General features: G+C 42.3%; 1 protein-coding gene across 15 annotated transcripts in view; it reads left to right on the forward strand.

Annotated features, from left to right (window-relative positions):
- The first annotated feature begins 2,455 nt into the window (after positions 1-2,455).
- nrxn1a (neurexin 1a) overlaps positions 2,456-26,627 on the forward strand; it is a 127,945-nt gene continuing 103,773 nt past the window's right edge. For 3 of the 15 annotated variants that reach the window (XM_076999666.1, XM_076999674.1, XM_076999671.1), the window contains exons 1-4: positions 2,458-2,874; positions 4,624-5,927; positions 12,039-12,056; positions 13,363-13,392. In XM_076999666.1, coding sequence (XP_076855781.1) covers positions 5,216-5,927; positions 12,039-12,056; positions 13,363-13,392 — 760 coding nt within the window. In that variant the 5' untranslated portion in view covers positions 2,458-2,874; positions 4,624-5,215. Of the gene's footprint in view, positions 2,875-4,623; positions 5,928-12,038; positions 12,057-13,362; positions 13,393-14,109; positions 14,150-26,627 lie in introns of those variants that run through there. The other 12 variants (XM_076999668.1, XM_076999676.1, XM_076999677.1 and 9 more) reach the window with 11 other exon arrangements.

The raw sequence follows: 26,627 nt of genomic DNA on the forward strand, positions 1-26,627 counted from the left end.
AATAAGCAGTGGCTAGAGCTCTATAGAAATTAGATGGCATGTACAGGATCTGCTCTGCTTCATGGAGCCAGTGTTAACAGAGGAGTATTGTCAGAAAAAATCGTGTGACAGGGCCTGAAGCAGGAAACATGTTTCACATTTGAAGGGTTGAGTCACTCAAAGGTCCCTCATGAACGAGAGGGAGTGTAATGTTATCCTGGAGATGGAGTGATTATGGAGTGATCATTCTGATTCTGAGCTCATGATTGTTTGGAAATCGCTGGAATGTTTTCTGTCTAAAATATCTTTTTTTGATGTAAATATTTGCTGTAAATTAAAGCAATCCCATTCTATCCCAGCACTGTGTTGATGAGCAGAAGCAATGAAAAAGTAAAATCTGGTTGCACCTTTATTCAATTGATCTGTAGTATCTTAGGTATGGAGGCTGCCTTGACTGAAGACTATAATATTACATTGGCTTTCAAAGCAGATCCAACTATAGCATGTGATTACAGCCAGTGCACACAACATAGTAAGACACAAATCCCTCATTAATTATTAATTTCATGATTCTGAATTTGAACTATAAGGACATGTTTTGGAATGAACCGAATGGTTTCAGAGAAAACTACACATCACAGATGTGAAGAGCCAACGAGTCATCGTGAGTTTGACTGACTTTATAATTATTATCCTTTTTATGAATTCTCTCTCATGTACCCCATGAAGCCCCGGAGTAAACATACTGCGAGACGTTAGCGGAATAACAGACTAAAGAGTGAACGTAGCTTGGCCAAGCTACGCGTCTGTGACGATACAGCACAATGACGTCTAGAGGGAGGTGCAGTTTACATTCAGCACATGCAATATAAGCTCGGCAACAAAATGTCATCTCAAGATTTGTAAGCAGAGCTATTAAATTCTCTCTTAAATGACTGTTCTTGCATTGAATAATGACTTTCATATTTAAATATCATGTAATTGCCTAGAAAATGTGAAATAATAAAGTAGTGGAAAACACTGTAAATAACAAATTAAGCACATGAAAATAAAGGGATAGGGGCATCACTACAGGGGTGGCAGAGGGTGGCAGCTGTCACCATAGAAAAATGCACCGATGCAAAAGTTGCCACCGCAGGTCAAATCCTAAAATTAAAAACAATTTATTAATTATATTAAATAATTATAGTTCCATTAATGTTGTGAGTAAATAGACATAGACAAAAACAAAACAATAACCCCTTCAGTCAGATTGGATTGCTGTTTATTCCTCTGATTGGCTTAGCAAGAACTAAACCACAGTTCGTTTCCAGCCTCGCAATTCACATTCTGTGAAAGATAATAAATAGATATTCCCAATATAGTTTAGTGCACCATGACTACAGATCCATTCCTTATCCAAGCAGATGCTAGCTAGGATTAATTTTGGTACCAACGTTTATTGTTGTTGAAGTGAGCAGGCTGGTTCCTGTTTAATACGTTAAGTCTCTTGCTTAATGAAATTATTATTATATACTTTATGAGTATGAATAAAATGTATTAATAAAAGTAGTTACATTACTTAGTCAACTTTATCTCTGCCCCAGTCACCCCAGTGCTACAAATGCATACAATTCAGAATTATACCTTAGACAGATGAGGTATTTTCAAATCACAGCTTATTCCACATCCTTATATGAAGTAGTAAAACTTCTTTCTGGACTTCTAAAGAGACTGAAATGACTCCCTCACTCTATCACTCTTCTAAGGAGTTCTCTGTGCTTCTTTGGACTCAACCATCCTTTGTGAAAGCGAGACTGAGAGGAGATAGCAATGCCTCTGACTCTCTCTGGCTTCCACAGATTCGTACATGGCAGGTCGTACTAGTACCAGAAGAACCAGCACCTAAAGCACCAAAACACCACATCTTCACAGGTGCAGTGGTAGGGCCTGCTACAGAGAGCGTGTTTTGACACGTGAAGAGGCGAGTCATTGAACCACTTCAGTGTTCCTAAGCCTGTTGACTAAGATGGAAGACCTTTCTTAGCAGAGCAGGAGAAGATCTGCATAGCATATGAGGGTCATCCTCACCATTTTTGTGACAACAAAACATGCCTTGTTGAGAAACTGGCTTCCTACAAGGCATCCCAGAGCTATGCTTTATCAAACCCATACACTCTTTCCAGTAGAGCCTTTTTTCATTTTTACTAACACCATACATGTATTGAGAAATTCACAATACGTTTGCATAATTGGAGAAAGGGGTCTCACATTAGGTACCTCATATTCTTAGTAGCCTTAAAAACCCTTATCTAATTGGACAACTCCAAAAACCACAAACCTTTCCAACACGTTTTCACTTTGCACCTGACGCCAATTTTACCTCTGCTTTCGGCAACATACAATAGTCAGAGTCTGGTAAAGCCCTGGGCAGCGGGCGCAGACTCTGGGCGACCACTCTGCTCGGTACCGAGGCTGTGCACGGTGCCGCAGCAGCCCCGCCCCGCCCATCTCCATCAGACTTAACGGGGAGACACGTGACGCCATGTCTCCGGGTGCTGACGGACCCTGGCCAAGCAGAGGAACACATCGCGCTTTCTCGTGCACAAAACAGGGAGGAACGTCTTCTCTTTTTGCACACCTATGCGAAGTGTACGTTTCTCGGTAGTATCAGTGGCTGAATTAATCGTTTTGTGCTCCGCTTGAGTAGCTTATTGGCTCCGTCACTGAATTGTTAACCTATCGGCACTTTGAGGGATACGCATACGCAATTGCATCTTTCCGATTTCTCTTCCTCTTTCGACACCGACGCAGTGATTTTTGTCAAACGAGAACTAAATGGATGCGGAAGCCATCGCCAGAGCTCGTCAGTAAAGCTATCCGAAGAAGGGACCGCACAATGGTGCTCCTGTCCAGGTAAAGAACTCTTCATCCGCCTATGTGCCCTTGTTTGTGCAGTTTCTCCATACAAATTCCATCTTCGGTCGGTATCAAACACAAGTGAGTGGCAACTGTCATACTTGCGTTAAGATGTAGTCACATAATACATTTATATGGTGTTTTATTGCGGGCCTATACATTTTTGTTCAAAATTTTATAATGCCATATATATATGCGTGTTATGATTATTTGGTAGCCTACAATAGCTCACAGAGGCGTATTGAGATGTTGGTTGGCTTCTTAGTCAGTTTGAGGTGGTTTGTAATTGGCTAAGCTATGCGCATCTGACTCATCCATCTACTGCACTGATCAAAGCCAAACGAATTAAAATTCGACATTTTGCTGTATTTAGGGCACTTGCAATGGGAATTTATGATAAAAGAAATCTGAATTGCCACTAGCTAATTTCCAATACAGTGCTAGAAATAATAATAATAATAGCAATTGTTATTATTATTATTATTATTATTATTGTTGTTGTTGTTGTTATGATTATTTACGGCTCAACTTGGATAACACGACTGTGAAACCTTTACGTTACGAAAATCAGATAGCTATGCAGCTGTTGCTGTGATGTAGGCTGTGATTTATAAATGTAGATAGGTGGCATGAACCTAGCGCGTTCGTAAAGGCGCATCGACGCTGTTGTTTCTTTAAACAACTTAGATAGCATCACATTCACATGCGCGCATCCTGTATTTTACCAACTCGGCTATAACCTTGCTAAGCAGCCCCACGGAAACCTGACAGTATACGCGGAGGAATTAAAGCATGAGACGATAGGCTGAGATGGGCTGACAGACAGCCCAGAGGCTAGACAGTAGCAGTGTCATTAACGCTTGAGAGGGGCTCAATAAGCCCCCCGCCCCGGGCTCGGGATGCAGGACCTCAACACAGAGATTCTCGTTCACACGTGGCGTGTCAAAAGGTGATCTCCCCTTACCGCCGTGTCGAGCTGGCGGGATTTGTGCACGTACGCAACTTTCGTAATATTGCTACTGATAACCGATAAGGCTACTTAACACACGGGCGGTCCTAAATGGAGAATTAAATGAAAGTTGATTTTGAGCTGTTGCAAAATAATTATGTTCTGACAACCCACAAAGGTGAGAGAAATCGTGCTACATTAAGCGGAAAGCACATACATCTTACCTTAATTTAAATGTCCTAAAGGCATATAAGCATACACATTCATGTATAGCTGTTGTTTCATCATATTTTGTAGAGTTATTGCATTTTTAAATTATTATTATTATTATTATTATTATTATTATTATTATTATTATTATTATTGTTGAATGGTCCTTTTAGGACACTTGAGTGTTTTTTCGTGAGAATCCAAGAAAGAGAGAGAGAGAGAGAGAGAGAGAGAGAAAGAGAGAGAGGGAGAGAGAGAGAGAGAGAGAGAGAGAGAGAGAGAGAGAAAGAGGGAGGGAGGGAGAGATGCACGTTACAGTGACGCATTTGGAGTCTGATGATGTGGCTTGCTGTGGATAATTGCATTTGACTACCAACTTTTTTAATGTTACCTCCCCTCTTGATAAAACGAACACGACTAACGTGCTTTACTTATAAGGCTACTAATTGGCAGTAGTGCGACGTGTCATATTGAGGATTTATGTGAAAAACTGTACTGCATTATCTCTGTACTGCATTCTGTCTGATCTATGTCATAGATTTTAAACTATTTTATAAATTAAGACAACTGTTTCTTATTCTTTTCAGATTGCGGCACAATATGTCAAAGTGGATGTGAATAGAACGCTTATGAACACTGAGGGCCCTGTTTGGGCCTCCATATTAAACACACTTTGAGAAATAACTGTTTTTGTTTTTTAACCTTTTTTGTACACACAAAACTTTGCCAACACAATGACTAGTTAATTTATCCATATCCCATGACCCATGGTGGCTAAATTGCTGGAAACCTTCCTGTACATACTTCCTGTAATGGACATCTTGAAAAACATGCCCCACTGTTGCCCATCTAGGGTCCATTGAAGGGGTTTGCATTCCATTTGAAAGAAAATACATAATTTTTTTGTCTCCAAGATCATTTATTTTTTTTTGAAGAATAGGTTCAGATTTTTTTGCATATATTTTTTTAGGTGTAAATTGTGTGTATGTAAAATGATTAGGCCATAACATTGGCCTTCTCCTTCTTAGCAAAGAAAATCATGAATAGAGGTAAAATACACAAAATGTATAGCTGTCCCGTCTCTGGCAGGGAACCCATTTATGTTTTAGGACCAGAAAACTAAGACACATAATTCTGTCAGATTATAGATTAGTTTTACAATAACATTTTGAAATCACCATGAGTGTTTCCCTGCGTAACGGTGTCCATTTGATGTGGATAGGCCTACTGGTTTGTTGCCTGGTTGACATGGGGGCTAGCATGGAGTTCACTGGTGCGGAGGGTCAGTGGGCGAGGTTCCCCATGTGGAACGCCTGCTGTGAAAGTGAAATGAGCTTCAACATGAAAACAAAAAGCTCCCAAGGACTCTTGGTGTACTTCGACGACGAGGGGTTCTGTGACTTTCTGGAGCTTCTGATACACAACGGCAGACTCAGCCTTCGCTTCTCCATCTTCTGTGCCGAGCCCGCCATGGTGCTGTCCGACACGGCGGTCAACGACAGCCACTGGCACACGGTCACACTGCGCAGGAATTTCAAGAACACCACGTTAGCCGTGGACGACGAGATTAAGTGGGTGGAGGTTAAGTCTAAAAGAAGGGACATGACTGTTTTCAGTCACTTGTTCTTAGGGGGGATACCCCCTGAACTTCGATCCTTAGCCCTGCGGCTCACGTCGGCGTCCGTCAAAGACCAGGTTCCCTACAAAGGATGGATAACCGATTTAAAGGTGAATGGGTCTGAGTCAGTGCTCACTGATAGTGAGGGCGTCAGCAGCGACGTCTGCGAAGCTGACTACATTTGCCTGAATGGAGGAGTGTGCAGTATCATCAACAATGAGCCCATCTGTGACTGCTCTGAAACAGGCTACCAGGGCAAAGACTGCAGTGAAGGTAAGAGGCCTGAATTAGTCATCCCTGTTGTTGTTAAATTGTTGAAATGTCTTTTATTTTCTCTACACATAGCCGTAACCTTGACTTTTATTTTATTTTTATTTATTTATTTAACATTTGCACTAGTAGCTCAGAACAAAAGTGCATGCTGCATCATGGCTATTCCAGGACTCCACCATGGGCCATAGTTCAGGATACATCACCCCATTAGATTAGCATTAAATGCCATTGTTCAGAGGAAAATAAGTGTTTTTATTGCCTATTTACTGCTTCTTATACAGCTCGTCCAGAGCATCCTCAAAAGGCCACCTTTTAATCCCATGATAATACTGAATCCCTTGCCAACAACTATTTATTTACTTAGTAGTAAAATTCCTTAAAATATAAGAGAACATTGGTTATGTAGCTCTGATGTGAATGACTGTGAGTTCTCTGTTGTCATTGCAAAGCTGTAGGTCATGGACCATCTCATTAAGTAATTAGTAGATGTTTCATAGAGTTAGTATGAAGTTCTGATGGAGATATGAAATCCCTGTTGTACCCAGCACTCGGTGGTGTAAGTCATGATGTGCAATTTTAAGAAGTGTTTGTGCTGGAAAATCATGACATGAAAATGCAAATAGTCTGAATGGGAGTAATGTTGTGGTTAACATGTGTGAAGATCGATTTTAAACATCAATGTCAGCCTTAAAGCTGCTGCTTCTTCTTCTGCTTTGTTCATATATTTTGATTATAATCCAGTTTAAAACTCCCCACCTTGATGTCAAACTTCAGTTTTTTTTTTTTTTTTTTTTTACGTTTGATCCATCTTTTTTGTTTGTTTGTTTGTTTGACAACCCTCCCTGTAGACCGATCTCAACTTTATGTTGATGGTTATTGTGTTGATAGGTCTCAGGCTTATAAGATACGACGTTGTCAAGGATACTAGCTACATCCTCACATGGGCCTAGTGAAGAACAACAAAAGCTGTATACGTGTTTTACAGGTGCATGTGCTATGGAGACTAGAGCAGGGTTTGGTCTCAAGCTTCTTGGACTCCCAAACAACTTCTCTGCATTTCATCAGCATATGTAAAGGCAGGAGGCGCCTCTGTTGGATCCCTGTGCTTGTGGCTCTGTGCACTGGGTGAATCAAAGGCTCTGGGCTCCGGCCCTGGGTGCCCTTGGTCACAGGCTGGGGGTAGAAGCACTAGTGCTGGGGAGTGGAGGTCGTTATTAATTGGTTTCTGATTGACGAGGAGGATCGAGACACTGTGTGTGTAATTTAATTTCTCCAGCAAATTAATTGACATTTTTTGTTTTGGTGTCACTTTTAATAGAACATGTTTGGACGTTGTGTAAAACAACGAGAAATCGGTAAAACAGATGACGGTATGAGTGCTTTCGGTGGTGATTGGCCAAGTAAGAATTGATTACCACTGATCCAGGCAGCTTAATTTAAATGATATTTTATTTTCTATTAAGCTGTGTTTTAAAGCCCATAATTGAAATGCAAATGATTTAGTTAATGGCACACCCAGAGCTCTCAGAATATTAATGCCATACCTCATTACAGATAGGGCTGGCTTGGAGGATGTCTTTTATGCAAAGAGTAATAATAATACTATCACCACAATGGTATGTCTCCCCTTTGTTCCTCTATGCCCTTTCACTTTGTCATGCTGTGGTTGCTATTAGCATACACAAAATGGCAGCGGAGAGGAAGGGAAAAAACATCAGAGCTTTAATGCCTCATGTAAAACAGACGCTGGTGTGAAGCTGCTCCCAGTTAAACAGCGGGCTTTCCTCGTAGCCACTCCTTTAGTTCCTAGCGTGGATCGCCGATGTTGGGTCAGGGGCGAGGAAGAAGGTGAACGCCGCGGTCTGCTTCCGCGTCGGCCTCCCGTGCGTTAACGAGGGTCGCCGACCTCACGGGCCGCGCCGCGCACGAGAGGCCACCGACCGCGACGGCTTGCTCTTGTACGCCTTAGGGAGAGTGCGGCGTGCGGATGTAACGCACCCGCACGGAACACTCCGTCACTCTCTCGACAGGCAGCTGCGGTAATGACATTCTTTAGTATGGCAGGTGTGGGGCTCTCAGTGGGAGAGGCAGCCCGCACTGCAGAGAATAGTGCTACATGTAATGAGACACTCTTTGCACTGCTGGGAATGGCGAAGTAAGGGGTTTATTAGGGGGTGTTATGCCTTCACTTTGGTCATTAGCCTAAGATTCATAAAGAGTTGTTTTCTATCAGCTCCCACTCATTGCTACCATATCACTATGAGGTTTGAAGTGTTTAATGTGCAGATTGTGTGTCTGTAGATGTTAGAAAGGCGGTGTGTTAGTATGCCTTCATGGTTTGGTTGAACAGTGAATTTTGTTCACAGGGCTTGTTTGTGTACCCCAGGGATTTGATCATTCAGCTCTTATCTGCCTTGTTTAAACATCGTCGTTGGTTTTACAGATAGGACGGCTTTACAGAGGTATTATGTCACATTTGGTCTTGCATATGCTGGAGTTTTGTGGTTAAGCCTTTTTCTTAGGTTAAAGAGATGGGATGTTTGTTAATTCCTCACTGTAGCACATATGTAGTGGAATGAGAACAGCACAGTTTCAGGGTTCCTATAAACTGCGTCTGACCTCTAGTAAACGCTCAAAAAGGGGCGATGCCAAGCACAAGCACACAAGCATATGCACTGGGTAGCAACGCACTATAGCAACACACGCTTTATGGTAACACAACATCAAGAGCATACGCGACACTTTCACATGCATGCGTTCACACGCATAGCCAAATCCCTAGAGTTTAATTACACATTATTGTGTCCAGCCAGAGCTAAACTGATCGTCGCAGGTGTTAATTTAATGCCAGAGATTTTATGAATAGTGCAGTTTTTAAGAAATATGCATGTTCTCTTCCCCTTTCACCAGCTCCTAGGTAAAACCTCTTCTGTAGCAAGTGTGTAATTCAGTAGAAGAATTAGCTGCACCTGAAACAAACATGCTAATTTTACCACTTTTTATTAACATATAGGGCACTAGGCTAGTTAAATATTATTTATTGCTGTGTGCCCAATCAATGTATGGAGTTTACCTCTGTCTATTGGGTACTCAGTAGGCAATGGATTTATAACTGAGTTCTCTCATGTTCATAGTCAATCCTCTACCTTTGAGACCTCACAATATCTTCTTCTGTAATCCTTAAGGATGGGTCACAGAAATATCAGCATGGAACGTTTCTCATATGGACTAAGGTCTATCTAGATCACTTATCTCTTTGTGATACAGATGAGGGCATTACCGAACATACTTGTGTGGAGAATATATTGGTTGAGAGAGGGTGATGAAGATCAGAATACTAGATACAACCAACCCTAGATACATACAGCCCACATACACAGTTTCACCCCACATACACAGATACAACCTACTTACACAGATACAACCCACATATATTTCTACAGTTTTAATGAGAAGTCGCAATGAACAGTGTAGTTGTTATCGCATTTTTTACATTAATTTTTTAAAATAGTAAAACACTAATTAATGTTCAATGTCTCAGGGACTGCTCAATAGAAGTGCATCAATAAATTGTCATTTGAATGTTTTTGCTTCAGTGTTTAGGTGTTCCCCTGTAAAAAGACTTCTAGAACTGTAGAAGAACTCTAGCATTTTATTATTGTGACGATTCTAGATAATATGACCCAAGTTATTTTCAGAAATAGCAGCTCATCACTTGGTCAGCGAATAATTTCTGGTGAGGTTTGAATATCTCTTTGTTGACAGTGACATCTTTAGTGAGACTGTAAAAGCACTGTGTGTGTGTGTGTGTGTGTGTGTGTGTTTGTGTATATGTATATAGTAAGACAAACCGAAAGCCTGCTGTAAAGGAACAGCTAGTGCAGTATGAAATGTGCAGGGCTGCGTGAGAGTTTTGGTCCTTTTGCTTTGCCACTGTGTGTGTGATTGTGTGTATGTGTGTGTGTGTGTGTGTGTGTGTGTGTGTGTGTGTGTGTGTGTGTGTGTGTGTGTGTGATTCTCTACTGTAAGCTTATTCTTCACCAGAATCACGGCATTGCATGGCCAGCATGTGATGCATGGCGTTAGCCGGAGGAGAGGCTGCACAAGACCAGCTCCCTGTGCCGTCCGCAGTGCCGGACAGAAGCTACGTGATCTTGATTTGTCAGTCAGGCCATTTGTAAAGAGCAAGAGCAGAGAAGCTTTGACGGGCTCTGAGAGGAAGCAGGCGTGCGCGTGTGTGTAGCCCCCCCCCCCCCCCCCCCCCCCCCCCCCCCCCCCCATGCCTGCTCACATCCCGCATGCAGACACGCACGCACATAAGTCAGAATAGGATTAGCAGTGTACTGGCCCATACTGTAAAAGAGATAATGACGCCACTGATGTAGTAGAGGTGGAGGCTGAGGATGGATGTGAGCACAAAATCAATACTGTATGTCTTCCCAAATACTGCAGCAGCACACTGTAAGGAACGGCCGCTTGCTGTTTCTCAAGCCTCTCATTGTTGGCCGGCCCTCGTATGTAACAGCATTTCATCTTCAGGTTTCATTCATTTTAAAGAGATGGTTCGATTGGCACCATACAAAGATATTGCCGTCATTCTGTAATGCGTCTAGAGAGGGACGCAGGTGTTGGTCTGCGGTACATACGCCATCACGCACTGCAGCTCTGTCAGCAATTTTGATCCTCTTTTTTTCCCTCCACCGTGGTTCTTCTTTTTATGTTGTTCTTTATTCATTCATTCATTCATTCATTAGCACTTTTGTTTTAGTGGCAGTTGTGGTGCATGTGATTTGTAGCTGGTCGGGTGGAGCAGACTGCATCGGTAAGTCCTGGGTCACTGTTCCCCTCCAGACGCAAAACAACAGAGGTAGGATACTTACTACTGTAAGATAGCCAAGACCTTTTTAGGGAAACATGGGTGTCAGAGGGTGCTGAAGAACAATCTGACCGAGAGAAAGAGATCTGTGTGTCGAATGAAAGCGTGAATATGTTGATTCTGAAGGTAATGTACACTTTCTTTAGCGGAGGACCATGGCAACATTGAGTAGGATGAACACATTAGTCATTAATGCTGATGATGACTGTATGGGGTAATTCATCACAGGCCTATAGCATATATGTACTCAGGTACTGTACATTTCATTATTACTGAACTGACTGACCAGTACTGTTTTCTCTTAGTAGGTTTATGCTGCATCATCTGTTTTCTTATTTATTTAACACCTGCATGACCCCCTTCTGTTCCCCTATTATTTCTCTCAGGAGTCAAAATTATTATTGGAACGTATTCTGTAATATTATTATATATATTATGATTTTATGAATACTGTAATCCATTATTTTTTTATGTACATAGAACAAACATCATAGAACTTGAATTCTGACTATATATATGTTGGAGATAGTTTCACAAATTTATTTAAATAAATTATTTTATTCAATATTATTATTTATAAATTTTATTAAAATAGAAAAAAAAAATTTAAATTTAATCTTAAATATCATTTAATGGTCACCATTTCTCAGTCTTTCATTATGTTACTTTTTAACGGCCTGCATGTTTGTGCATGATTTATGAAATGCCACAATTTTTATGTGTTTATTTAAATCATTGTTTATAATCATATGCCAAAAAAGTTCAACCAGGAAGACTTACCAACAATCAGTGTTTGTCACTTGATCCTGCTGCTGTGCAGTTCTGCTGTTGGAAAGGTCGTGAGTGGTTGTGCCAGGGAGCACCGCAGGGCAAAGGTCATCAACCCCGCTGCTGTGCTCTAGCCGGACTCTGCGGCTAGGAAAAAAAAATCAGTAAAACGGGAAGAGATGAATTTCTACAGAAAAACCCTCACTCGGCAAGAAAGTCTCCCTGGTTGAACTTTGAGTTCCATACATAAGTGAAAATCAAGACCCTGCACCATACTCAGACCCAGCGAGTGCGTAAAGGACCCTGTGGGCGTTAGTGTCTTCATGGCAGCGTTTGCTTTGGCGTTTGCACGGAGGCGATAAGACGCATGTAACCGTGGTAGTCCTCAAGGTTGGGCCACATTCCAGTCTGCATGCCTCTTAATCAATGTCTTCCTCTCTCCCTCCACGCCTCGGGTGGCCCTCCAGAAGAGGCCTACAGGGGAGGTGGGTGTGTTTCTCCTTACGCCCCTCTGGTCTCCTGTCATTCCTCCCTCCCCTGCTCCATTTGCTCCTCTTTGTCCTCATCTCTCTCAACATTCTTCCAGACAATTTCAAACTGTACTTTTCGAATTTATGTATTTGTTTGGCCCATTTGGGTACAGAAGAACGGTAAGTGGACGCAAAGTTTATTTGGGACTGGAACCTTCAGGTTATTTACAAGGTGTTCAACTCAGGTATGGTTCTCTTCTTCTTCTTCTTCTACTCTTAGCTATTTCTGTCTGTTTTATTCCTGGTCCTGGACCTGCCCTGCGTCTGCTAAAATTTGGAGCAGAGATGCAGGTTGGGAACATTAGTCCCATGTCTGAATGCCAGAATGTCAGATTCCACCTCTTAATGAAGACCTTGAGTAATTCCTACCTGAGTGTTTGGGACTTACTCTCTCTGTCCCTCTCTCTCATTCATGTGTCAGACACTCACACACTCAAACCCAGATGCCCACTTCCATGCTAATGCATGCAATTGAAAATCTGCACACAGCAATTCAGAGGTAGCAAAATGCTGTCAATTTCCCTAAAATTACGTTGTGTGCTTCAGGGACAGAGGGTAAGTACTATGGACAAATCACATTTAATATTGCCCAGTGATCATTAGCATATGCACAGATTAGAGTCTAGGTAGGTGAACAACATGTTCCACTGTAATTCATTCTTTCTGAGATGTATATTTTATGCATACAAGAAAAGGCTTAGGAAAAGCAGTTTACAGGTGATCTCATGTGACATAGGAAATGGACAATGGTGGTTTTCAGTTTTAGTAAAGGGAAACATTTGTTGTTTAGTTTGTTCTGTTTATTTTGTATCTATTATGTCAGTGTGCATTCTACATAATAGTTACTGTATGATTAGGTCCAGTTTACATATTCATGTATTTTTTCTTGTGTCTGACACTCTTGATGCTGCTTGTGAAGATGATGTAATCTTATTTATGGGAAAGGTTGACCCAAATGGGCATGTTTAATCTACACCAACAGCAACATTATTTCTTTATAGATTTGTTTCTTCTTCATGTGACAGATGAGTTTAACACCTAAAGCCCTGTACCACGTGGGTTGCTCCCCACACACCCACTCCCCACACCACCTCCACCTCTCTTTCCCTCCCAGTTGTAACACCCCTCCACCTCCTACACCCTCCCCCCGCCTCATACCACAGGCATCTAGCACCCTAGACGATGCCTGCTATGTCAGTGTGACAGAAACCTTCCCATGATCCCGTTCTCTGTGCTGACTATGCTCTTGTCTTCTCTTAAGGTCTTGCACACATGATGATGGGCGACCAAGGTATGGGTTTTATTCCTTTCACTCCCCCTCCACCCCCTTTCGCCTCCATCCTCTCCGTCCCCTCCATCCTCTCCCCTCCCTCCTCCACCTCTCCTGCGCTTCCCGCTCGCCCCTCGTACTGATTCCCTCACGCATCCCGTCTCCGCTGGTAGGGATTTACTGGTGCTGCTTTCTATCCGGCTTGGCGCTGAATCAATGGATGGTTTGGTCTTTTGCATTTATTTCTTTATTTCTGTCTTTATTTGCTGCAGTTCATTGTGCGCTTTCTTTTTGTTTATGTCTTTCCGCGTCAGTCATCCACAGCCGATCGCTACTCCATCGTTGCTTGCCAACCTCATTTTCATAAAGAGAAAAAAAAATGGCTTTGAACCCATTGGATGGGCTGGAGGTTGAAGGACATCTCTCAGGGGGTTTGTTCATTTTTTGTGAACATGCTAGTCTGCATTGTTAAAGAAAAGAAACAGGAAAGCATTAGTTCTCTGTTCGACGGTCTTGTTATCCCTCCATCTCTTGCACTCATCTCCTCTTGGCACGTCCATCGGCGGGGACCTCACCACCCTTCAGCCTGCCTCTCCTCCTGTGTCCTGATTGCATGTGCCTAGCCCAAACGTTAACCTTTCATTTCCTTAATCTGGATCTTACACAGATTCATGACTCTTACAGTTTCCTCTTTCCTCTCCTTTGTACCCCCCCTCTGTATCTCTCTGGAATGTCTCTTCACGGAACCATTATATGAATGTCATAGGTAAAAATAAAGGTACATAAAGTCTCTTTGTTCCCATACTATGATATTACGTACTATAACTAGCTTTCGCTCTGAGCTGCTCATGTATATTCCTGTATCTGTGGCTTTATACATGCATTTACATTTTACGTGCTTCTGGATATCCAAAGTCACACCGTATTTTTTTCACGAGATGTGTGGTGTCATGACTGAAAGGCCAGCATGCTGCAAGGTAGGTGTGTGTACTGCTCTGGAAATGTTTATGGCTGGATGCGTTAGCAGATGCAAAATGGGTATTCACTCAGTTTATGCTGAGATTTTGTTGTGTAAAGGACAGAATGATAAACACTATTAAGACACAAGTACCAACGTGTATTTATATGGAAAACACCTCGAATGCTAGATTATATAGCCACTCCAAAGGAAAACAGTTTACCAATTACATAACATGCATTCTGGTGAAATAGTGGAAATTGTGTAAGAAACAGAGACACTGTTACTTGCTGTTATCTATATTTTACTGAATCATATTATTAAATATGAACATTCATGCTGACAATGAATGCATTGTTAAAGAATTAGAAATGTTAATGCATATTTTTACAGCTTAAATCATAGAAAGGTAGTTTTCAAATTCAGATTATTTGTAGAATCATGGGATTTTTTGTTTCAATTTTAGACACTGAAAGCATAATCTAGTAGTTGTGGATACCCTAAATACAATAAACATTACCAAGCAAACCATGAAGGCCACTGAACGGAATATTGTTACATTTTTGTATGTGAAAGGATGAAACATCATCTTTTAGCATTTAGCATTACTGTTTGTGTTGTCAGATCGTCCCTCACACACAGGTAAGAACACGACACCACATGAGCGTTCCATGGGAATGTTCTGTTGATGCTCTAGAACCTTCCAGTTCCGCCAGCTTTATTCTGATATAAATAGAGCTACATGAAAAGCGAGTTCATTGAATGGTGCTGTCTTTTGCTGCGTGATAATGCCCTGCTGTTTTTGAAGATGCTGTCGAGGTAAGTTGCTAGCACCAGCCGTTCTCCAGCTCGATCGCACTGACTGTGTGTGCCCCTCCTCTAGCTGCATGCTAGAGTTTACTGCCTTACATAGCACCACACACACACACACACACACACACACACACACACACACACACACACACACACACACACACACACACACACACACACACACACACACACACACACACACAGCATCATTTATATGGAGGGGAGGGAGTAAAGGCTGTGCTAGGAGAGCAGGTAGGTGTGCTTTAAGTCTTTTTTCTGGGCTTCTTTGCTGCTGTGTGCTGGCGGTGCAGGACTCATGCTTTTTTAGACTTCACGCTCAGGCCACCAGTCTGTCCTCAGTGTGCTACTGCCCATGGGCAATGGAAGGGCTGCAAGGGCACCATTTTGGGGACGTTTATAGTTTTTCTCATTCAGTTTTGTGTGTGTGTGTGTGTGTGTGTGTGTGTGTGTGTGTGTGTGTGTGTGTGTGTGTGTGTGTGTGTGTGTGTGTGTGTGTGTGTGTGTGTGTGTGTGTGTGCATGTGGCATAGGCCCACAGTTGCAGAGGAAAAACTTGTGGATTACATGTTTTTGTTTAACCTGTTTAATGTTGGGATAGGATGTGTGCCATCATTTCTATTTATACTCCAAGAATTATACTTCAGATTTTAAATGATCATTTAAATCATTATAAATTATATAATCAGCAGTTCTGTCGATATGTGGTGAACACATCTAAGATCAACACCAAACAATTTGCAAAATGTTAATCAAAAATGGCCATAGAATTCTAAAATATTTTAATTCTATATATAATATTGAATCATATCCCAGGCGTCTGCAGAACTACTTTGAGTTTTCTATCTATTAATAGCAAGTACATTATAGCCCTGCATGAATGTCAGAGTAAGCAATTTTTATTTCAGTTAGGACATGCATGTGTGCTAAACTAAAAATGTGAAAAGAAGGTTAACTGTTATCCATTCTGTTTCTCAGGAAATGAGATAACGAAAAAATAAAATAGATACATTGGAAAAGAACTTCAGCTCATGAAGACTTTTGATTTCACACACTTGTCCTCTTAGCATTCAGGGTGAACATTTTGGCTGGATTAAGGGTGCTTTGACAAGAAGCCCCAAAAGATTTGGGTTTACAAAAGCATCCTTTAAAAGTGTTTAAAACCCACTGCCCTCCCAAGCCGAATGCGTGTAAAGCACAGTTTTGCACGTGCCGAAACTTGGATCTGCGTTTCAGAAAGCCTGCGGTTAGAAGTGATCTGAGGGAGGTCAGCTGTGGAGGTCACCCTCTCCTGTTCTTTAGAGCCGGCTCTGGGCGTCTCTGCGTCCCAGTCTCTCAGCCTTGGTCCACTGTCCTGGTTGCCTGTGCTCTCGGCCAGAGGAGCGCAGCCACACATGTTGGAGCAGGTCACCTTTAACAGACTTATCTGCTTAAGTGTCTGCCCCCGGTCCCCCAATTCATTCTTTTTTTTTCCATGCACAAATTCATATTCAAATATGCACGTGGAGGCACGGATGGAGCGTGCGTGCTAGAGATTGGGCTTGTCTGCGCTCTGCACCTGCATTTCTTATGCCGAGCTGCTTGGGGGGGGGGGGTTATGGATAAGGGGAGTGGAGTAATACAGCGTGAGGCAGGGGGCCGGCGTCTCGACCTGCCGCTGCTGCAGATGACGCGGTAGTGAAGTGGAAGACACGCTCCAGGCCCTGTAAAGCAAGGTGGGACCACACTGCCTCCACAGCAGAACCTCTTAGGCCTAATTGCTGCTGCACAATAAGGGATGGCAGTGAATTTAGTGCTTCGAGCAAATCCTCAAGATTGGGGCCCTGCGTTACTGAATGCAGCTACAAAGGGGCTATTGGAAAGCCATTTCTGAACAGTTTGTTACTGTCATGCATTCGTGCAGCAGTGTGGTTAGCGTAATTCTTTATTTTTTTTAGCGTTTCTCTTTTTTTTTTGTATAATGAAGATAAATGTCATTATTGTAGCTCTTTGCGTTAGAGACCCTTTCCTGGGGGAGTGGCTCTCCAGGTGCCCCCGTGTCTCTGTCCCAAATGACCCTGCCTATGGAGAGGGAGGAGAAGAAAGCCTGGTGAGATGTGTTAATCAATACGTGTTTAAAATCCCATTAAGTCTGCCGCTGTAGCACGGATGTCTTGTTAATTTAATTACAAAGGCGAAACAGCCTCTTAAATTCCTGCAACTCCCAGGCTCTGCGTTTCTGTTCTGTTCCTTTCCATCGGCAGATTCATTCGTGTGTGCTGTTATACAGTATATCACATGGAGTGAACAAGAAAAATGTCAGCAGAGATGTGAAGTGCTTGCAAATAAGCCTTGAACTTTTCAACAAAATAACAATATGTATAAAGGTGTTGATGGCGTTGCCTAATATCAGTTTTGAAGTGATACGTCATTAGCGCCGCATTTGTCAGGCCTGCCACCTGATTCCTAGACCTCTGTGCTCCTCTACATTATGACCTTTGTTATACCTGTAATTTGAACCTGAGCGTACAGTTTGAAAAAATTGCTGGCTGGACCACTTTTTGTATAATGGTACTATAAGCTGGGCAAGGTCACAGATTCCAGTCATAAAGCACTTTCTGCAGTCTCCATAACAACTGTTCATCAATCACATATCCAGCAGCTCGCCATGCCTGCCCTGTACACTGCCCATTCAAGGCAAGGTAAAACTGCATTCTGTAGGTAGAGGGCTAACAGAAAGGCTCTTCAGGCAAATGGAAGTTTTGTTCAGTGCTTGAAGAGACGTTCTGCATCCAAAAAAAAAGAAAGAAAGAAAAAGAGTATTATTTGAGGGTTATTTGAGGAAGTGTATTGTGGCATTTCCAATGGCCTTTGGAACCTCAGTCCCCATATCTCCAAGAAGCCAGTCCTGTGCCAGACGTTATCTCAAATTGGGTGCTTATTTCACTCAAACTCTCTGTTCCAGTTAGAATCAATCTGGGTGATATTTCACTTAAAAGTATATAATTAAGTAGAAAAGAAAGAATATGACATCAGTGTCAAGTGGTTTCAAAGGCAGCTTTTTCTAACTGACAGGCCTGCAATGTTCGAAGATCTTTCCCTCAATAGGTACTATTGCTGGCAGCAGATTACTGGGAGTTTATGAGCTTTGGAGGTCATTTTATCTTGACCATCAGTTAGCCTCTCTTTGAATAAGCTCTTCTGTAACCCCTTCCGGCTCTGAAACTCATGAAATTGTAAAAATGGATGCTTGGAACATGGATTAAAATTTTGCATATTCATTTCACAAGAGCTTACCGCATATGTTGGATGGCTGGTGGCAGTGATTATTTTCTGACATTTCCTCTGTTAGAGCAATGTTTAATTGGGGCAAGTTCTCATTTAGTCGGGTTCGTTGCCATGTGTGACCCCATCAACGCAGAATCCAGACAGGCCTGGGCATGAACCACACGTCTTGAATGAGCCAGTCAGCTATAGCACAGAAATGGCGCCACTATCAACCTTTATGTGTGGTTGATCATTGTTAATAAAATGAGTTTCTTATTAAAGTCCCATAATCAAATTAAAAAGTAATCAGCAGATGTCATTGTGAGCTTTTTGTATTGAGGTTCCCATTGGAGTAAATGTGATGATTTCCTGATAGGTCAGATTTGCTGCTGTGGGACACTTTAGTCTCAAACGCTATTATGCCAGACCAATTCTAAATGTATTATAGACCACTTCTAAAAGGATTTGAATTGAATGCCAACATCAACAGCCACTTTTTTTTGCTAATAAACCAGTGTAAATCCATGATGCTATTTTCTAAATTTAATCCTGAGCATATTGGACATTCTGATTTTAGACTTGCAGACCTGCAAGTGTTTAGGAACAGCGGTGTCCTCTATTTAAACTTTGTTATGTTGTAATAGGCTTTGCAGTTGCAGTCCTTACCTACTCCTCTCCATTTCAGTGCTCAATCATATGAAGAGGTAGCACCTGCTTAGTGGGCTTGTTATAAGTAACATTAGATATGTATTATAGTTATATAGCTAAAAAATGTAGGGCCAGGTTAAAAGCCATCGTTATAACCTGGTCCTACATTTTTTTGCTATATACCTACCTTTGAGTTTTTCAGTCTCCCAAAGTGTCACATACTGAAATCAGCATTGTGTCATTATACATCTTGGAAATCCGACAAGAATGAGGGAATCAACACTTTCTCATTGTCTTACAACTATATAACTAAAGCCATGTTTTCATTGTCTTATGGAGGGCATTGAAAATGGACAGTCTAATTGGCAGCCGCGACATTATTGGATGCAGTATTGTTGCCATCAGGTCAGGCTATGCTGAAAGATCCCCCAGGCCTGGCTGGCCTTGGATTTAGTGTAGTGGTCTGACTGCCAGAATGTCATTACCAGGGTTGGCAGGTGGGTTCTATCCTTGGCCACTGCTCTGCGCATTCAGTCTCACATGAATAATAGTGAACTGACGACTGGCATTAGCCTTAGGAGGAGGCTAAGGATATCCCACCTGTGGATGCTTAAGTGGCTCAGCTCTGTAGCTTCTATCCGGCCTCTGGCTTGCAGCTTCTCTCTGGCCTGATTTGTTAAGCACTGCTGCTTGTACTCAATAGCTGTTGGTAGCTCGGAGCTGCCCTGCAGTGTGTGGGTGATAGGCACACTTCACTGCTCAGACGCTGAGAGTGATAATGACCTCAAGTTAGGATACGTCAGCTGGTGTTTGAGCTCAGCTCAGTTCAGTGCTTGAAAACAATGACAGCAACAACAACAACAACAACAACCACCACAAAAAAGAAAATAGTCAACCAAAAAAAAAAGAAAAAAAAGGAAATCACCAGTAATAGAGATCGATACAAAATGGCCCCAGCAGGCCCCAGGTAAGATAGATGGAGAATACAAGTTGAATCGATACATTGCAGTCGATGGAGGATGGTGGCTCTGGTGATGGAGAGTGGTGTCTCGGGCAGCCGAATGACGGCATGGCCCTCCAGGGGGTTGGGGGGGTCGGGGGGGTGGAGTTGGGTGAGGGGCTCGCTGGTGCACGAGCATCTCCACCATAGCTCTGCTTCCATGTCTGGTTCAATTTCAGCAGGAGTTACGGCCGACCTTGGTGATTCTAGATCAGCATAAATCTCCTCTGAGCAGAGCCTCATTCCCTGGCTTTCCCTGCATATTGTCACAGAGTATCGCATGATATCCGACAAATTGTTGATTTGTGATTTTTTTTTCATAAAAAAGATGTGATACCGTGATTTGTTATTGTTTCGCGTGCATAGTCAAAGGACATGTGCAAAATGTATCTGAATGATAATTTCACGCAAAATAAGATATCGTGACTTTTGCATATAAAAGGATTAGACTCACCCGTACACAAATAACACATGCATACAAAACACAAATATAATCTATATAAAATCATTTTAATAAACTGAAGAAATGAGTAAATGTGTAAATATGCATGAGAAACTCACTAAGCAGTAACATGGTCTGTGGATTAGAAAAAGAAACTTGTGTTTTTCACATCTCATGAATCAATCATAGAGGATATGTATTCATAGGTGCTCCTTTGGTGCAATATGCAAACTTTAAATGAAAAATGCTAAAAACGTAAGATTAACAACAAACGGACAGTCACGAAAAGTAGGGCAGATTCACCCATCACTACACTCCAGATGTATGTTGTGCTTTTTAAGACGTTTGCAAAACTTTATTTAACACAGCTAATATCTGGTTAAATACCTCTTTTTAAGTCACTATTTTATGAGTTTAATGATGTTCACCTTTGACCTGCAAGGCAGATGGGGGAGCACCTCTGTGGGAGGTGGACCTGTGACCTTCTCCGTTCCTCCTGACCTGGCAGAATGTGTAGCGGTCAGCGCCGCTGTGTTCTCCTGGGTGTGCTCAGGTCCTCGTTAATCTCCTGCCCGCTCTCCCGAAGTGATCAGTGCGTTTGTTTATTAGCAGACACCAGGAGATTCTCACCATTTGACATTTATGAGGTCATTTCTGTCTCCTGACCTTCGTTCATCCGTTTGTTCAGGCCGATGCGATGGACCTGGTTCTGATAATGTGGAACATGCTTCCCCAACATCTAGTGAACCGCGCACTGTGGTTTTACTTTCACCATCTTTCCTCTACTGATGACATTTGCCTTCTGCGTCTGATTTTTCATTAGTTAACAGAAATGTTTGACCTTATATATAAACTGTTTATATATCCCCAATTACATGTTTTTGTCAAAGAAACTGTGTGTGTGTGCCTCACCTTTTATGATATTCCTCACCATTTACATAATTGGCTTGCTAATTATTCTGTAATAACATAATGGTTGCCACTCCATATGTCAACTCTAAAAATATGCTGCCATTTACGTTTCTGACAGAGTTACGCTCAGCTCTTTGAATATAAATGAGCGTGCATTGCCTAATGCATATTTAGGCATAATTGATTTACGCATGTGGATTGGCTGCTTTTAACCCCTTATTAAAATAGAAGCCACTTGTCATTAAATCCCTGCCCTGGCAATTAAGCCCTTGCTCCAGCAGGAAGGCAGGGATTTGGAGCGAGCTTTGAGTTGTTCTGCACCAGGCCCGGCCTGTTCGGCTGTGCATAAGTGCTGTTTATCAGCTGGATCTGCCCACTGCCTGCTGCCCTAATTAATCACTTAAGTCAACGAATGAATTCAGTCACTACCACTTAACTGCAACCCCAACATCCTCCAGTGTCTGATAGCATAGGCATTTAATGGAAAAATAACTAGATAGCCAACAGAACAGCAAAAGTTAGCGTTTTTTTATGTAATTGATTCTGGTATTGAGAGACCTTAAATGGCACACAGGCTTAGCATGAGACAGACTCCTACTTAAATGTAGTAAGTGTGAGGAAAGTTATTTTTTTTCTTTTTTACTAAAAGGGACACCGTGCCACTCCCAAACCAATTCATTTAGCTTGTTAATGGTGAAGTGTACAGCCAGACCTCTCGGATTAGCCGTCTTGCTCAGAATGTATAGCCAGTCGCCTCCTCAACATCAGGCTATGGATGGGTTGACTGCCACAGTAGCTGTGGGTCTGATCATTCGTCTGGTGTGGAGAAAGGGACACTAAATCAGGATGCATAGTGCTCCGATGCCTTGGACAGGGATAATTTGTGCTCGAACTGTTCTAGAGAAACTGGGCCAGAGATCATTAGCTATAAATCACCAGCCAAGACGAATGAAAACAAAAAAAAAGAACAGCAAGCATAAAACTAGCACTCTAAGTTATGGCCGGGAATGGAAACACAATGGTGTGTTAAATGAGCTCTCCGGCTTAAGGAGCTGGCAAGCTTTCCTGCAAAACGAAACAAAAATTCCATGAGAAAAAACAAAAAAAAACCTGAAGTGACTGGATGGAACTTCAGGATGTGTTGAGGTGTGTATCTGTGTGCATAATGACACTTGCAATGCTTGTAAGTGCCTAGTTGAACATGGCTGTTGATTGCAGCAGAATGTAAGAATATGAGCGGAAAACAGCGAATGGAGGTGTGTGTGTGCACTCTGCTAAGAGAATCTGCAGCCCCTAAAAGGTGTGTGATATCCCTGAGAGATGAAAGTCAACACACATGCAGTCAGCTTGATTCTATATTTATCCATCTGAGGGCTGTGGAGCTGAATGTGATGATGAAATGCCACCCGCAATAAGTACCGCTCTCTCTCTCTCTCTCTCTCTCTCTCTCTCTCTTTCTCACTGGTGCTCACCTTGAACTTTCCACTCTACCTAATGCCAGATGCAGCGTCTCAGACCTTTCACCCTTCTACACCAGCGTTCTTATGTCGCCTGTAGTAAAGCGCGCTAGAGCGCGTTATGACATGCTAAGAAGAAATGCTCATGCTCTTTCCACTTATCGGCAAACGCAGTGAGTAGAGCTGGTTTTAAGTACAGTCCTAAAATCCATTCAGGAATCTCCCTTTTAATATTGGCTCTGTGGTGTGTTTTTCTCTGCCAGAGTCGTTAGTAGTGATGGGAATTCACAGAGACTGACGAAGGCCATGTCAGGCGTCACACGCTCTGTGATAAAACCCTTATGAAAGATTTCATTACAGCCCTCTTCCAAGCTCTCATTTTTCATTGAGTCTAAGCCAAAAGATTTTGTCTTTCAGGGAGAGTTGTCGTGGTTACGGGGAGTTTTGAATAATATCTGACACCTTGCTGAAATCAGACTGTGGCTTCAAAGAAAGGTTGCTTAGCAGTGCAGTTTGGGTCTTCGTTGTTGGTTACTAGAAAAACAGCTTTTCTGATAAAAACAAGTTAGATATTCGAAAAAAGAACCCTTCATACTATATAAGACATAATATCCAATAAAGGTGGAGAATCAGATGTTCACCATATTTGTTTCATATATCACTAATTCGACAAGTGCTAAAATTTTATGGTTATATTTCTGTCCCTTTGCATTTTCATTGCTGACACCTTTTCGAATGGTCTCTAAAGATCAGAGAAGATATTGCTGTTCTCAAGCCTTCCGATAATCCATATTCATGTATTTGGTGTGTGTTCATGAATTGGAGGGATGAAACGTTGGCTCTTCAGCAGGGCTGGAGATGAGTTCTCGCGCACGCACAGCCTCTCTTCCCGTCTGCGTGATAAGTGAGCGCGGTGTTGTGCTTGAGTGCAGAGAGGGCTGCAGGATAAATTCTGATTCCCACCACAAGTACAACCTGTCAAATTGGAAATATGGAAATGTGACAGCTTATTGAATCCTGAGCAATTTAATAATAAGGACGATATTTGAAGGGTAGAGAATGTTTGTCGGAAGCAATTATTCAGTTTATGCCTATGCCAAATCAGAAAAAAAGCAGCCTCAGTTTCATTGCACCTGAACCTATAGCTGTATGCCTCTTGGTCGGGGTGTTTAAAAATCTGTAAAACTATGTAATACTTACACTGAGGCTTAGATACGGTTTACATTTGATTTAGTGTGGAAATTACTGGAAACAATTAGTAGGCTACAGCTTTTGGTAGAAAATTATTTACCAATTTTTCTTTCACTTTATTGTGTCTTTAATGCTTTTATTGTTAATTCCTTACATTTATAATTTATTGCTAATTATTGCTCTGCCTTTTCTGGGTCTTCATCATCCTCTGCCTCTTTCTTGCCTTTATCTCTCTGTTTTTGCCTCTACCCGTGTGCACCAGGTCGGCTGCCATGTTTTTTTGTGCTTTTGTGGAGGTCTGATTGCAAATTGGACAATTAGACAGCTAGTGTTTGCACTTCAGAAAGCTGAATGTGGTCAATTGGTAATTGAGCCTCACTTGTTGCAGTGTTACATTTCGCGAGAGGTTTTAGCAGTGCGGGTTGTGCCAGATTTAGAGAACTGTGTGTGGGTTTTGCCAAAAGAGAGGAAAGTGAGTGGGAAGCAAACCAAGGGCCAGGAAATATGCAGACTTGGCATCTGGATGTGTAGTGCCTTTTAACCTCATTAAAAATACAGTTCCCAGCCTCCTTTGCACCTAATGTAATATGTTAAATGTGATGTGATGCATTGAGACAACCAATCTGGTTTATAATACATCTGAGGCATACACCACGCACCCTAGAATGGTTCTAACCATTTCAGAAATGTTTGTTTGAAGTTGGATTTTTTTTATCATTCTCAATCTACATTGCTATTATTTTCCTTGTTGTGAGATGCGGTATTATTTTTTACAAAATAATGTATAATTGGTCTATAATGTGATTTATAGAATTGAATCCAGTAGATTTGTGGTTTATGAAACCCATTCTGGTATGATATAAATTAATTGGCTTCACTGTACTATATATATTAAGATATAATATAGAAGATATTATAATATAAGAAATATAATGCAACACATATTCTGTGTAGTAGTAACATGATGTAAATACATATGGCCATTTTTAAACCTGAGTGTAATTATTTGCCAGTGCATTAAGGTATTAAAGTATTTAATTTACAGCACTTTTTGTGCTAACATGTTAATTTCTTTAAAATTCTTACACATACCTTTCATACCCTAAACTTAAAATAGCTTGTTCATCTCTAGGGTGCATCAATATAAGCGGTATGCCTTGGAAATTCAGATGACTTCAGCTTTGCTGGCAATGCTGATGTGTTGGGAACAGAGGATCCAATCCCAGCGTTATGTGTTGGGCTTAGACATCCTCCCTAAGCAAAAATATTGCCACCACTGTAAAGTGTAGCTTATCATTTCACTTCGTCCAGAGAATTGATTTGTTGTAACAAATGTTTATCAAGCAGTGATCGTTAAAACATTTAAAGAGCGTACATTTACTTCTGTGAGCATGACTGTCTGCGAAATAGCAGATATTTTATTTAAGAGCCTGGCCAATTAGGGGCAAAAGTCCTCACTAGTCTCTTGGCCAGATGTGAGGCGGAGAACAGGCTGTGAGAAACACCATGGGGGGACGAGGGCTGGTGTCAGACGCACTACTCCGCCCCCACTATTCTGAAATGTACCTGGGCTTCCTCCTAATGTGACGAGTGGACGATGACACGGTTCATGTCGGGTTTTCTACTCGGAAAATTATATCCTTTTCCCCTCCCTTTGTAATTGAGGTTCGGCTCTGTGCTCCTGAAAAGTGAGCTCATCTCTCCCGGCCAGCAAGTGAGGGCCCCTGTGAAAATCTGTCAGAATGGCGACGCTTGTCAAAGCTTTCAAGTCGCGGAAGCTTCCAGGCTGTCATAATCCTGCACTTCGTTCATTAATGCAATTACAGACGTCGGGGAGCGCAGGTAGTACTGGGTGGGGGAGGGAGAGGGAGGGCCGGCCTTCCCGCCTGGCTGAGCGGCCCGCAGCCCTGCTGATGCCACGGAATTCTAAATGTGCTGCGCCTTCCGCTTGCGGAAATGGCGCCTTAATCCCGCTCCCCCTGCCACTCGAGGAAGTGCTTGCGTAGTCCTGCATTACCCACACAGGACACTTCATTGGGAGGGGTGGAGTGGGGTGGGGTGGACGGGGGTGGGGGGTAATTTGTCTTCCCAAGTGGATTCAGGTTGATGCTGCTTTAACTAAATTGAAAGTAGGGGGAGATGGCGGGGGCATGGGGAGGAAGAGCGAGAGAGAGGAAGAAAGGGAATCTGTTAAGGTGCCAGTAGTAGACTGCTGACAGACTCTTGCTGTGGACCTGGGATATTACAGTCATTTCTCACTGCCACCGTGGCTGCACGAGTCACAGGACGGAGAGCAGAGATGCAAGCACTCTAGACCATTAGGGACTCGAACAACCACTAAGCCTAGGGGAGAGAATACTACACCCAGACACAGCCAACAGCCAAAACAGTGTGTGTGTGTGTGTGTGTGTGTGTGTGTGTGTGTGTGTGTGTGTGTGTGTGTGTGTGTGTGTGTGTGTGTGTGTGTGTGTGTGTGTGTGTGTGTGTGTGTGTGTGTGTGTGTGTGTGTGCATGCGCGAGGGTGTAGCTTCTAGGGTGGCTGTCCGCTATAGTGCCCATGAACACAGTAGCT

The sequence above is a fragment of the Brachyhypopomus gauderio genome, chromosome 3 (assembly GCF_052324685.1).
Source record: "Brachyhypopomus gauderio isolate BG-103 chromosome 3, BGAUD_0.2, whole genome shotgun sequence".
In the NCBI taxonomy this organism is placed as follows: Eukaryota; Metazoa; Chordata; class Actinopteri; order Gymnotiformes; family Hypopomidae; genus Brachyhypopomus; species Brachyhypopomus gauderio.